The sequence below is a fragment of the Phycodurus eques genome, chromosome 13 (genome assembly GCF_024500275.1).
Source record: "Phycodurus eques isolate BA_2022a chromosome 13, UOR_Pequ_1.1, whole genome shotgun sequence".
Lineage (NCBI taxonomy): Eukaryota > Metazoa > Chordata > Actinopteri > Syngnathiformes > Syngnathidae > Phycodurus > Phycodurus eques.
The window spans coordinates 17,869,596-17,885,011 of NC_084537.1; the positions used below are offsets into that span (position 1 = coordinate 17,869,596).

Here is a 15,416-nt window from a genome sequence, read left to right on the forward strand (position 1 = left end):
AAAGCAAGAAGTTCGGAAACTGAAAATAGTATGTGACCTGAGGTCAATTGTTCATCAACCGAATTCGCCGCAAACTTGGTTGTTCGTAATGCGAACCGCCGCCCCCTCATTGTCAAAACATGCACGTTCGCCCAAAGTTAACTGGAATGTGCTCCGGCGCTCCCGTGACCCTAATGAGAATAAGCGCCCTAGAAAATGGATGGATGCGTGCTCCAAATGTTGCATCTTGTCCTTCCCTTTTCCGTTGCCTCGGGAAGGGGAGTCGGCTGCGGGGCTGCTGGGTTACCGTGGCAACCGTTTCACAATGCTCAGCGAAAGACCTCAGAACACGGTCCCTTTTTTTTTTTTTTACCTCCATCTGGGCCTCGGGGCAAAAGTGAAGGCTGCTGGGTGAAATATTGTTTTTTTCCTCCTCAACATGCACACTTTGAAAAAATCATGGGAAAGAGATCAGGCGGGAAAAATGACGGCATAAGGGAATTGTCAGTTTGACACAATCTGCTGCTGAATATGCATATTTTTGACGTGTCGGCCAGGAAGCCTGTGTGTGTGTGTGTGTGTGTGTGTGTGTGTGTGTGTCGATAGAAGGAACGGCCCAATCAGGAGAGAGGTGAGATATGATCGATCAGACCCAAGTTAAGGAGGCCGTGGTAGAGGGGTTCGTTGCCATGGATATGGCAATGTCACCTGAGCAGGTTAACCTGTTGCAAGCTGTGACCTTCAGTCACCTTGCGCCTGTTTCGCTGTGTATGTGATAGAATTGAGCAGTATGGAATCGAACTGAATTGTATCGTATGGGATCCATCAAACTGAACTGTATCATACCAAATTGTATCAAATTGAATGGTACGGCATTTACTTGCAAAGGATTGGACTGTATTGTGTCAAATTGTATTGCACTGAACTGTATTTGTACCAAATTGTGTTGACTTGCATGGTATCAAATTGAATCGACTTGATTTGTATGGTATCGAATTGACCTGTATCACACCAAATTGTAACAAACTGAACTGTATAGTATTAAATTGATCCGTATGGTATCAAATTGTTCTGTATCGTGTTGAACTGTATGGTTTCGTATTGAATTATATCAAATTGGAATGTGTGGCATATACCGGTACTTGTAACGGGTCGAACTGTATGGTATCAAACTGCATCATACCAAACTAACCTGGTATCGACTTGCGACGGATTGAATTAAATACAAAATTGTATCGAATTTATTGAATTTAACTGTACGGTATCAAAGTGTATCAAACCGTATTTTATGGCATATATTTGTAAGGGATCAAACTGTATTGTATCAACCAAAGTGTATCATACTAAATAGGACTTTATTGTATATACTTTATGTTATTGAATTGTACCAAATTATATCAAACTGCATGTCATCACACTTTGTATCGAATGGAACTGAATTGTACTGAACCGTATTTGAATGTAACTGTCCAGATAATATACCTGACAGTTAAATCAAAATTGTGCATATCATTGAATGGGCTAAAAGTGAAACAAAACCGCACCATATGGCATCGGAGTGTATCTTATCATATGACATAAGGTACAGCGCAGTCTCGTCAGCTTCTCAAGTGAAGGCGGAGCGTGAATAGAAGCTGCTCATCATTTAGAGTTTCATAGATTAGCGATGAGTTCTGCGGCTGTTTCCATCGCGGCGGTCGATTTGACACAGACACTTGACTGCTTTTGTGCGCGGCGTCTTTTGAAGCGGCTCGTCTTTTCACATGCTAATGACTTCATCCAAATTGAAGCTCACCGGCGTTATTAACAGTCACGACTGGAAGGACTGTGGGAAATGACGACGCGATAGCGGGAGATGGCCTTTGTCAGTGTTTGACGGCCAGTACGCTGTGATATACAGTCCAGAGACGCGCACGGCTGCAGGCGACAGAAGGCAGTGATGTAACAGCGCATCCTTGAGCACATCCTCCACAATGGCAGCGCGTAATCCCTATCGACTATGTGTCATCTACGCACCTGGGAAGGTCACAGGAGGGTCGACGCTTTCACTGACACGCAACAATACACGAGGACGCCAAATGAAAGGAATACAGTACATCACATTGAAGTGTATGCTATCAACTGTATGGCATCCGGTTGACCGGTGTGGTAGGAATTGTATCAAATTTACCTGAAATGCACAGATTTAAACTGTATGCTATTGAATTGTATTTACTTGGTATCAACTTATATTGACGTGTATGGTATTGTCATGAATTGCATTGCATTGAAAAATATGATAACTCGATTGTATTGAACTAAACTGCATCGTACCAAATTGAACTGTGTGGTATCAAATTGAACTATACTGCATTATATTTGAATTGTTTGCAACAAATTTGTATCAAAGTGAACTGTATGTATCTGATGATATCAAATTGAAATGTATGGTACCGAATTGTATTGCATTTAAGTGTCTGGTTTCAAACTGAACTGTATAGTATCAAAATGAACTGTATGATATCAAATTCAATTGTATGGTATCTCTTTCTATAGTATTTAACTGTATGGTATCAAATTGTATCAATTTGAACTGTATGTTATCAAATTGTCCGTATGGTATCGGTTGTATGGTATTGAATTGAAATATATGGTATAAAGCTGTATCGATCTGAACGGTATCATAACAAATGGAACTGGTATCTAGTTCTATCGTATAGAACTTTATGGTATTGGATTGTGCTAAATGGACCAGTATGGTATTGAATTGGAATTGACTTGAAAAGTATGAAGTGTACGGTATCAAACTGTATCGGGTTTAACTGTATGGTATCGAATTGCATTGATTTGACCTGTATGATATCACATTACATCTCGAAGTATACAGTATCAACTGTATGGTCGTGAAATGTCTCCAATTTAACGGTCTTGCAGCAAATTGAACGTGATGGTCCTGAATTGGATCATTTTAAATTGGATAGTAGCAACTGAATTGAACCACAATGTATCAGACAACAGTACATTGTATCACATTGTATGGAACCTACCAGCATCACATCAAGTTGACATGGTATCGCATGGAATTGAACTGCATTCTATTGTATCATACTGTATCGACCCAAACCGCATCACACTATATTGAATTGTAACGATTTGCATCCTATCGATTTCAACTTAACTGTAATACATATATATGGCTTTGTACAGTATCCTATCATACGGTACCTCACTGAGATGTATTAGATCATATCGGTGTTTGCGGTATCATATTAACGATGATCAATAACTATGGATGCCACTTTATATTCTACCGTCTCCACACGGCGGGAGAAAGAACATAAACAAAGGAAGGTGAACCTAAGCTGGCTGAGGCCCAAATGCCAATTCATCAACTTTCCTCCACCCTCAAGTCCAACAACAACAAAACTGAGGTAAGCAGGCGACGCGTGGCTGGTGGGGGCGGGAGATGAGCGATGGACTGGGTCGCCTCGGCTACGCTGGAGACACCGACGTTGTTTCTCCGCACTTTATGAGAGCAGTAAGTGGCCTCGTAAACACTCGTTTGCAACGTGACTTTCTTTGTCATTCTGGTGCGTTTGCCAACAAAGGCAGAAGAAAAAAGGGTGAAGGAGTGTTGCAAATGAACAGTTTGCCCACTATGTTAACATGAGATACATTGTGGTCGTCTACTACCGTGTGTATACGGGTTTTATCATTTTGATAAACTGATTATCTTATAGATATTGTGCTGAGTACTGGAGTAATCGCCAAAAAATAAAATAAAAATAATAAAAAATATTTTTGTTTGTTAATACTAATGTACATTGTATTCTCATTTTTGAGGGCTGGACTTCTATCCTCAAACTACATATGTTGGTATGAGTGTATGTTAGAATGTGCAGAATTTGAGACAACAACATCAGCCTTTGCTAAACGGTTAGCATTCGCAATTAGCATTAGCGCACTAGCAATTACCAGTTTCGGTTAATAAAATAAAAAAAAAAGCTACCATTCAGATCACTCATACATCACGCTCTATGTACATTACACATCTAATAGTGTCTTAAAAATAACTTACAGATGCTCCTCTGTCGTTTCTGATGCTTTTCCACTGTTATGTCGTCATGAAACATTACTTCCGGCGGTGCAAACATGGTTCCGGGTGGAACATTTTCTCCTCTTTTTTTATGTTTTTTGGGGTCCCGGTGGTGCTTCGAGGGAGAAAAATTCTGCGTCGACCTATTTTTAAAGTCGAATTAGCCGATTTATTTGATCCCCCCGTCCCCCGTCCCCCAGCCTAAATAAAAACTGAACTAAATAAAAACTGAGCTTGTAAAAAAAATATTTGTAAAAATACTCAGCCAATGAATAGCTGATTAAATAATTAATATATAACTAAAACAGAAAAGAAATTATATTATCAAATATTCTATTAAAATGCTTGTACAAACAGGTCTCACCTGTAATAAAAACCTTACTGCTAATGAACATTAAAATATATGGATGACTAAAACAAATCATGTATTTTTACAAATACATTCCTGACCGCTCATCTGAATAAACACCTGATTAAGAATATAAAATATTAATTTCAATCAAATATGATTACATAAACAAAAACGCCTTTATAAAGTAAAAAGGGTCTTTCAATCTGATAATACTTATATATACATTAAATAAATATAAATACACCATGTCCATCCATCCATTTTCTGAGCCGCTTCTCCTCACTAGGGTCGCGGTCGTGCTGGAGCCTATCCCACCTGTCATCGGGCAGGAGGCGGGGTACACCCTGAACTGGTTGCCAGCCAATCGCAGGGCACATACATGCATACAAACAACCACCCGCACTCACATTCACACCTACGGGCAATTTAGAGTCTCCAATTAATGCATGTTTTTGGGATGTGGGAGGAAACCCGAGTGCCCGGAGAAAACCTACGCAGGCACGGGGAGAACATGCAAACTCCACACAGGTCAGGCTGGGATTTGAACCGGGGTCGTCAGAACTGTGAGGCTGACGCTCTAACCAGTCGCCCACCGTGCCGCCTACACAATACACAATAAATATAATATAAATACTCTCAATATAAATAACGTTTTAAATGTTTTTAAATACTTCTTAAAATAAATTCAAATAATTTTAATAAATAAATATTTTAATCAGTGTCCTGGGTCGACTTAACTTCTTGTCAGAAATTCCACTAAATTTTGTGCTGACACACGCTCATGAATCCATCAAGCCGGTGGTGGTGTGTTAAGAGCCTCCCGCAGCGTGATCGTGCAGGCTCACTCGCATCCCTGCAGCTTGCGGGAACTGAACAAGCGCGCTTCCGCATCACCACCTCGCCCCAAATTTGCTTCTCCGCCTTTGAACGCTCGGCGGCTCAATACGACGCCGCTCGCCAGATAAAGGAACAGACTCCCCGTCGCCATGGCAACAGATGAAGACACGCGGTCCTCGGTGGACGAGGGGGGCACCGCCGGTTCACTCGTCAGGAAAAGCTGCCATGGCAACAGACTTATCACACACGAGGGAGGAAGAGGATGCAGGAAGTGACATCGGCTTCGACGAGGACTTGACCCCGACTGTATTTCTGCCAGGGACCGCAGAAATGACGGAGAAGGATGCGAAAACACGACTGTTGCAAGTGGTGACATCACTTGTTGCTAGGCAGACTTGGTGTGGCACCATTTTAAAAAAATGGTAGTAATAATAATAATAATGCTTACACTTGTTACCATGGGGGAACAAGAGTAGTCCTCACTATGTCGTGTCTCCCTGTCCTTTCTCTGCCAGGTTGGTCAGCGCAGTCCAGGTTGTGTCATTGCTGTAACTTTATTGCGACCTCTGATATCAGCATGTAGTTTTCGTCGTCTTCATCATTCCCCTGTAAGAGTAGAGGGCACCTGTAAAAGTGTAAGTGCTGTTATTTGTGGGAGAAATAAAAACAAAATAACAACAACAAAACAAAATAAGTAACATGCAAAAATAATCTCAAATAATCACCTTAGTCCTTGCAAACACCTGAATGAAATCATAAATATGTCAATGGTTCCAATTATAAAAGGCAAATGCTGTAAAACATGACCATGTTAAATATAAAAAATGAAGACAAATACCGTACCTCGAACACCTGACTAAATAATTATAAAGATTCCAGAATTGGAAAATAAAAAGAAATTAAACATATCAAAAATATTAAAATAAAAACAAGCATATAACTTCAAATGAACACCGTTCAAAATATAATATAAGTAGAACATTAACATAAAACATTCAAATGAATTAAATAAAAATAAACACGATACCTTGTATAAACACCAGAATATTTTTTTTATTTTAAATAGTAGCATGAAAATGTGTTTGTACAAAGAACCTCTCTCAAATAAACACCTGACTGCTAGTACACCTGATTAAATTAATACATTTTAGATGAGAAAAAAAAAAAAAAAGTATAATAAAAATTGCCTTTGTACAAAGACCTTCCTTCAAATAAAGACCTTACCGCTTCCAGGCACCTCGTGCCCTTTGCAGATGAGTAAATAAACAGGCCACGTTACATCTTGGCTACATGGGGAAAAAGAATAGATTTTCCAGAGATGTGAGCACTTGATGTGCTTATTATACATCCGTATCACATGATCGATCCCGCTCCCGCCAAACGCTCGACGGCAAGGCCGCCAGCGCCCAAAGCGCATGTGACGGAATTCTCGGAAGGCGGCGACGAGGACCTGCGGCCGCCCCCCGGCCCCGTCTTTGGCTAATCAGGTGATGCTATTTGCGGTTCGGCCTGGATCACGCTATGACGACAAATTGTGTTAGCAGTAGCCAGTTAGTCACGGTAACCGCCAGCTTGAACAATAGAAATCAGCAAATTGACTACCACTAATCCACAAAGTGAAAAGAGTAAAATAAAATAAAATAAAATCCACAGTCACGCAAGGACACGTGTCATATAGTTAATGCAATTGCTCCTTTCACCAGTTATGGTAACTGCCGTCTTGCACAATAGAAATAAACAGACAAACTAAAAAACAATTAAAAAAAAATAAAAATAAATAAAGTCCACAGCATGTTGGTCACACATGTACAAGTTTCCCTGAATGAATGCGTTTGCTTCTCTCGCCAGTTAGTTATGACAACCACCTTCTTGCAAAATAGAAATCAAACAACTGCAAATAATCCATAAAGTAAAAAAAAATAATAAAAAAAAAAGCCCACGGCATTAAATACACAAGTCTTAAAATTAATGCGATGGTCATGCCAGTTCCTCGTGATAACCACGACTTTGCACAATAGAAATAAGAGTATGTATAGAGTGTGTGTGTCTGTGTGTGCTCACACACCAAACTAAAAAGCATCGCGAGCCACTTCATCTTACATCGCTCAATTATTCATATCCGGCTTCAGCGCGGCGGCGGAGAGGAGAGAGCGCGTGTGGAAATATCCTGTTGTTGTCATTAAATATGCACGCGCTCATTATCAACACACAGCTTTCCTTGTGAGCCTATTTGCATATTTGAGGACGTATGCAAATGAGGGAGTCGCCGCCTGCTGCTCTTGATTTGACTTGACACCGTAAGTTCATGAAAAATTCAGCGCTTAAGTCACGCCCGCTATTTTGGGAGATGAAAACGTGCATTATTGCATCGGGGATGCAAGGGGAAGGCGGCGTTTCCTGTTCTACGGTTATCGTCACACTTCAAAGCTCACTTTATCTTGGAAGTGCTCGCTGAGCTCAAGTCTCGTGGGATTTGCAGATGCCACAATTAGGACGGTCGTTCTACTTTTAGAATCCAGAATTCTATTTCATCGATTACTCGGACAAAAGTGATTTTGCATTTTGAAGCACTGACTTGTGGCTCTGAGGTGGAGGTATTATTTTTGTCCACTTGGGGTCGCCATGCTCGCATTCTACTGTAGTATTTGTTACTTTGAGTGTGTATGGCTTTAAAAGGCGGCTTCAGCCTGGTGAGTGACGCGGGTGTCGAAGAATGAGAGTGTAGAGATGGCGGGCTGTTTCGCTTCCACTTTTTTTTTTTTTTTTTTTCAATATAATTATTCAATTGCTCCAGCCCAAGCTCACGACATTTGTTTGGCTTTTTTCGTTTGTCGTTCCATTTCCCGCTCTAAGGTTATCGTCACACGAGCGGAGAAAATCCCAACTGACGTGCTCGCTGAGCTGAGCTCTAACGAGATTTGGCTCAAAATCCAAGTTTGACCGTGAATTTTTGGGATCCAAATTCCATTTCCCGCTCTATGTTTTAGGAGATTTGCTTATGTAATGACTAACCTTGTAATGATACAGTATCGAAAGGGAAAATTCGGCTACTATAATAAACAACTTTTTTTTAACATTTATAATTGTTATCTTTATGTCTAAAATATATTCGGCATGCATCAATTAATCGACAACTAATTGATGATCAACCTTTTCAACAACTATTTTGATAATCGATTGTGCTAGATCCAGTTTAACTTAAAATTGTCCAAATACTCAAACTTTCAGTCTCTCAGCAATAAATATTCTAAGAGAAAGCAAACTGATTATCTTTGTGTGTCATGAAAATAAGACATTTGCAAACCTCTGCTTTTACTTTGGAAAACAATGATCAACATTTTTGCCTGTTGTCTGACATTTTACAGACCAAACCAGAAACGGAATCACAATGAGTTTACATTTGTGCATTTTCTGCACTGTCAATTGAAATATCTCGTTTTTTAATAAAATGATGCAAATTAAAACATGGCTTGTAGCTGATTCATCAATTAATGAATAATAATCGTTAGTTGCAGCCCTGTGTATTACATTAATTGATTTATTTTAAAAAACTGCGGGCCAGAGATTGACCTTCAAATTGGATTTTATCTTTAACGACAGCAATATGAAGGCATGTTGAATGTTGCCCTGCACGAGCCCAACATTAGCGTAGCATTAGCGTTCATATGTTGCATTGGCGCTTGTGGACTTAAAGGCTCGGGCAACATCTGGTGATTCTCCGTAATTCTTCTTTCAACACTTCCCACATTCTCGCTTCCTGCTCCTCATCTTTCCTTGGGTTCTGTTCAGTGTGTGTAATAATTCACCAGAATGCTTGCGATGAAAAATGAAACACTTCAAAACAGCAGCAGCAGCGCCAGGAGGCCTGAAGCAGATGGAGAAGACAAAAGAGAGAAGTTTCAAATTAGTGCAACAAATTCAAACAGGACACATTTTTTTTTTTGCACGGAAATAGAAAATGGCCGCTCATTAGCAGCAGGAGGCAGCAACCGCGTCCTATTTGCATAACAAATGGGACTTCATGAAGCGTTCTTCTTAATAGCATCGCAGTAAAGCGTTGTAGTCTACTGACCTCTTGTGGTGGAAAACCTCACTTCATCTTTATTGGCAGCAACAAGTGGTCACATGATTAGGGACACCTGATTGTGTACAGTGGCATTTCCTTTCCAAAAGTAAACACAGCTATAGATATATGATCCATCTATAAATACAGTGGCATTAATAAAATGAAAAAAAATATTTTTTTTTTTGTTTCAGCTGCGGTTGTTCACCCAAGTTTGAATTAATTTTTTTAAGTGCTCTGAATATAATGTTGAGTTGAGACAAAAATAATGAAAACACCATTTCAAAAATCAAATGCAACAATGAAACAAAATTATTTAAAATTTCATTTTTAAATAACTGAAAAAGAAGGTATTAAAACTAGTAAGACAATACAATAAAATTAGAATAAAAAATAAATACAAAAAACTAAATCAAATCAAATCCATCCACCCATCCATTTTCTGAGCCGCTTCTCCTCACGAGGGTCGCGGGCGTGCTGGAGCCTATCCCAGCTGTCATCGGGCAGGAGGCGGGGTACACCCTGAACTGGTTGCCAGCCAACCGCAGGGCACATACAAACAAACAACGATTCTCACATTCACACCTACGGCTAATTTAGAGTTGTCAATTAACCTACCATGCATGTTTTTGGGATGTGGGAGGAAACCGGAGTACCCGGAGAAAACCCACGCAGGCACGGGGAGAACATGCAAACTCCACACAGGCGGGGCCGGGAATTGAACCCCGGTCCTCAGAACTGTGAGGCAGACGCTCGACCGTGGAAATAATTTCAGTACAATACAACTGGAAATGATTTCATTGCAAAGATAAAATACAAATTTTAACTATGACAAAGCATAACAAAAACATAACATTCATAATAAAATGTATAAGATGAAATACAACGCGATTCAAAAACATGAACAATATGAAAAAGAATAATGAACTGAAATGAAAGATAGAAATCGAATTAAAATGTATGGTAAAATCAACGCAATCCAAAACAAAAAATAAAATCTAATATGAAAAATATAAAATTACTAACTAAAAACACTACAAATACATTACTACAAATCAAATGAAACAAAGTAAATATATACTATTAAAAATGTTTGCTCTTTAATAGGATTAGATTCATATATCAATTTTAAAATGCCTTTGAACTGCTTATCACGTCTTTATTTTCCTTCATTGTGATTAATGTTGTGTTTCTAGAGGCTCCCAATGCTGAATCTCAGCAATTAGTGGATCAACCACAGGTTGATGTAAAATTAATTTGAGTTTTTTTTAAGCGCTATTAACTCCTAATAGTGTATGGAGGGGAATTAAAGAAATATTTCATATATTTGTATGTTACCCCTAAAACGTCCAACAGATGCCCCCATCGCGCCATTTTCACGCACTCACACAGAAAGAGACACGTGACACTATTCATATTGTATAACATTTATAGAATTGCTTTTCTCTTTACAAGCCGTCCTACAGAAGGACCAAAGGAAAACACACACGATACGGTCCATAAACCAAAAACTATGTAAACATATGATTGTCACTCACTGCCAGTCACAAAAAAAGTCGAGAAATAATAAATAATCTACATTAATTTGTACAATATGCACACGAAGAGAGTAACTTTGGGTCCCCCACTCAAAGAAAAGAAGCAGACGTACACGGGTCGCGATCACAGCAACATCCAGCCACTTTTTTTTTTTTTTTTTTTTTTTTTGAGACATTTTTTTTGACGTTGTAATGAATTCATCACCAGCGGATCTTAAAAAAGAAAAAAACAAGAAGAAGAAAAGGAAGCCATTTCATTATGTACACGCGGAACAACACGTTCCCATTCCATAAATGTGCGGCGCTCGTTGTCCGGTCGGGATCAAGGCAACAAGCGCAGGTCGTTGAGGGTATTGAGGAGCAGAACTGTGTGTGCGTGTGTGTGTGTGTGTGTGTGTTGGCACGCTACCGAACAACACACTTGGCACGTCGGACACGTCGTCAAAGTCTTTGGAGTCTCTCGCTCGGTTTTAGGAGTTAGCCGGAATTCAAGTATTCCAGAGCCACTTCGTAGCAGAACTTGTACTGCTCCTGTATCAGGGAAGGGGGTTAGGGACAACAGTACAGAATCAATAGGGTTCTTGCACCTGCAGACAACACTGGTGAACAGTTGGAAATCGAAAACAAATACTTTGAAAATTGCAGCGCTGTCTGTCTGATGAAAAGCAATGGGGCTCTTCCACGGATGTAGACAACATTATGAAGTCTAAATTTGTGGGTGAGGTGTGTTCAAAATCACGAGGATGCAGAATTAAAATATTGAAAAATATTGAAGATCGGTTTATGAATGCATAGAGAAGAGAAATAAATGTGTAAATATGAGGACCTTGCACTCACGTGAACAACATTCTAACCTCCAGAACGGCAGGTCAGGTGTGATCAAAAATCAAAAGAAAAACTGCTGAAGATTGCTGCGAAATTGCATCGGGCCCAGCCCTGTGTGTCTGATAGAAGCCCCCCCAAAAATCAATAGGGATCTTGCACCGAGGGAGGGAACATCATGACAACTAAGATGACAGGTCAGCTGCTTTCAAAAGCAAAAGGATGCAAAAATAGCAGCTGGAGTTTTGCCCATTAAACGCCGATACAATCTTAATTTCTCATGAAACAGTAAATGCTGCCATGCGTCGGAGTCGTGCAGAATGATGCCCTTGTGTCGTTTTTCCACTAGTGGGAGCCCTAACTCCTTTCAATCCAATGCGCATCTTTCCCGACGACAGTCGTCTCAGTTCTCGTGTGACCGTGCGCGAAACCCCGCAGGCATTTACAACAACAAAGGCGGGTTACGTTCGTGCTGCAGAATGTCCTGAGCATGATATTGCTTTTACAGCCAAATCTCCTGCTCCTCTACTAGCGTCACCAGCGACAAGTGGAGATGGAAAATATATCCCACGTTCTTAAATCCATCGCATAAAACAACCAGAAGGGCAACCAGGAGAAAGCTTTGGGTGAGAGTCAGCGTTTTCATGTTTCGTACTAGAAAATAAATCCTCTCTTTTGTAAAGTTAAACAAATACTAAAAGCACAAAGTATTGTAAAACATATCATCATATGTTCAGCCTGTAATCTTTGTTTTGGTACCGTAAGCCTGAAGGGACCACAAAAGAAGTTATCTTATTCATTGCACAGTATAGTTTTTTGTACATGTAAAAAATAATCCCTGAAAACCCGAGCATCCCTTTAAAACTCCGACCGGCGCGGCGCTATCAAATAAACCGGCACCTGATCTGATCGCGTCAACTGCCCCAAATCATCAGGGTCCTTGCAATTATTGCTGTAGTGAGTTCGTATGTGTTGCGCGGGGGGCTGCGGGCTGCGGGCTCACCAGCAGGTCCACCATGTTAGGCTTGTTGTTCCTCAGCGTCTTGACAGCGTGAAAGACGTCGACGGCGCGCTGGTGCTGCAGCATCTCGCACACGATGCTGATGGCGCAGAAGGTCCCGCTGCGCCCGCCACCGTTCCTAACGAGGCACCAAAGCACAATTCATCGGTTCCAGGTTCCAACTGTGGCTGTAGTAAAACTTTAACAATGTCCTGTAACATTTGCAGTATTGTTGATTTTCAGGGTTGGCAAGCGTAAAAACAAGTGAGGCAGGGATTGTTGTAAAAATATACAACTAAAAGTCAATGAAATGTACATTTAATTCTCCCTTGAGGGATTAAATTAGTACTACAAATGGTAGAAGATACATTGAATTCTTTTTTTAAAATAAAAAAACAGTATTCATTATCATCTTAGTAAATTATTCTTTTAGATTAGATTATTTTTGTATTTAAATGTGTAATTTTTGCCCATGATATATGTTATATATGCGTGTTTTTTTGGTAAAACTACAATAGTAGTTTTTCTTTATAATGCTCCAATTTAGTTGATTTATAATTACTATTTTATGCTATTTTAGTATTATAATTAATTTTACTCCTTTTTGCTTTACATTTGTTCGTATGTTGTGTTTTAGGCAAAACTTGTTTATACATTTATCTTATTAGACTATACTACAATTATCACTTATTTTTTATTCATGTTTCATTTTTATTATTATTCACAATGATTTTTATTTATTTATTTGTCCATAACAGGTTACTATATCTTATTTATTTTAATTTAGTCTTTTTAAATTTTTTTTTTTTTTTAAATTATTTGCTATTTATTTTTTGGGGCCATATTATGTATATCATATTAGCCATCTGCCCATTTTCCGTACTGCTTGTCCTCACGAGGGTCACGGGCATGCCGGAGCCTATACCAGTTGACTCTGGGCGAGAGGATGGGTACACCCTGAACTGGTTGCCAGCCAATCAATCAATCGCAGGGCACATACAAACAAACAACCATTCGCACTCACAGTCACACCTACGGGCAATTTAGAGTCTTCAAATAATCTACCATGCATCATTGTTTAGTTTTCCTCTCATGACGACTTACTGCTGGAAACTTTGACTTTTAGGTGAAAAGGCTAGTTTGTACACACACAAAAATCCAAAGAAAAAGCAAACACTAACAACCCACCACTTAGGTAGAGAAAGTATTGGTGCAACAAATCTGAGGGGCCACTTGATGGAGCTGTTTCCTCTCCAACCTGAGTATCTTTGTCGTTGTTCAACTTACAAACAGTGGACCACGGTGCGTCCCTCGCCGCCGTCGTACTCGTCCTGCCACTTTTCCACCTGGCGGATGAGCTTGAGGAAGGAGCGCTTTGACATGGGCGTGTCTCGGTACATTGGCCAGCCCAGGAACTGGAACTGCTGCACCATGCGGTAGCCGTCCTGGGGCTGACCGAACGAAAACGCCACACACGTGGAGGGTGAGAACCACATAGGTGTGTGTGTGTGTGTGTGTGCGTGTGTGTGTGTGTGTGTGTGTGTGTGTGTGTGTAGGGCTTCTAGACCTCTTGGGAGGCCCAGGCAAGAAGGATATCTTTGTATTCCAAACACAAATTAGCACCACTTTGGACAAACCAAACTGACAGCAGAATTGAGGTTGGCATCATTTGACAACAAAAACACTTTCTCTGCCAACGGGACAAATTGCAGAATGGGTAATGACATACTTGTTCCGGGTGTACGAAAAGTCACTAGACACTTTCTTTTTCTATTTTGTTTCAGGAATAATTTGGACAAAAAGTGAGGCCATCAGCATTAGACAGCGTCGGCATTTAAGTTTCTGCAAGCGTATTTTTCCCTTGCCTAAGGCTCGTCAACTGACAATGGAGCAGAGTTGCAAAATTGCCACCTGGCAAGGTTTTTCTGTCCCCGACTGGATTTCAGCGCCACTTTGAGGAGCTTTATGGCAGTGCTCCAATTTGTAAATGTCTCAAAGCAGGATCTGTTCTTCACAAACCACACAGCGCAAAGCCTGCAACTACCACCACTCACGAACACGCAGAACTCCCACAGCAGGCATTTGCGCAAAGCCAGGGAAAGTCCATCTGGATCGTTTGGAGAGTGATAACGCTTTACCTGTACAGACTTCAGGTTGTTGAGCAACATCAATTTTACTTGAAGGCTTTGTAAAACCTGAAATCGGTACAGCTTTACCATTTTCCTAAGCATCGGCTGTATCGAGCCTTTGTTGATGCCGAGTTCCAGTGCGGCCTTCAGGGTAGACCTTCCCAGGCTTTGCGCAAACACCTGCGTTTTTTTTTTTTTTTTTTTTTTTTAAATCAGCCTTCTGCTGCGTTGTCTGTCAAGAACAGGTTCGAGTAACTTGACACGGATAGCCTAAATTGTACTACGCGTTGGTGTGGTGTGACGGCCATTCAATACAAAGATTAAGTGCAGTCGCACTTCAGAAAAACATCTTGCCAGGTGGCGATTTTGCAGTGTTGCTCCAATGTTAATCGGTGAGCCACGGGCAAGGGAATGACATGCTTACAAAAACCGCAACGCCTATGCTGTCAAATGCTGTTGGAATCACAAAAAAAGGAAATGTATTGTGACTTGTGGGATACCCTGTATATTATGTCCCAGCTCATTTAGTAGCAGATACATACAGTATTCCCACGTACCACTGTCATAATCTCTTTTTTTGTGTGTGTGCCACGAGTGAGTAAGCTCTCATTTTCATGTACT

The 15,416-nt window shown here is 40.3% G+C and overlaps 1 protein-coding gene across 11 annotated transcripts in view; it reads right to left on the reverse strand.

The window, feature by feature from the left end:
• Positions 1 to 10,735: 10,735 nt before the first annotated feature.
• LOC133411384 (receptor-type tyrosine-protein phosphatase mu-like) overlaps positions 10,736 to 15,416 on the reverse strand; it is a 187,102-nt gene continuing 182,421 nt past the window's right edge. For all 11 annotated transcript variants that reach the window (XM_061693715.1, XM_061693712.1, XM_061693714.1 and 8 more), the window contains 3 exons: positions 13,954 to 14,117; positions 12,670 to 12,805; positions 10,736 to 11,375 (listed from right to left, as the gene is read on the reverse strand). In XM_061693715.1, coding sequence (XP_061549699.1) covers positions 11,322 to 11,375; positions 12,670 to 12,805; positions 13,954 to 14,117 — 354 coding nt within the window. In that variant the 3' untranslated portion in view covers positions 10,736 to 11,321. The remainder of the gene's footprint in view (positions 11,376 to 12,669; positions 12,806 to 13,953; positions 14,118 to 15,416) is intronic.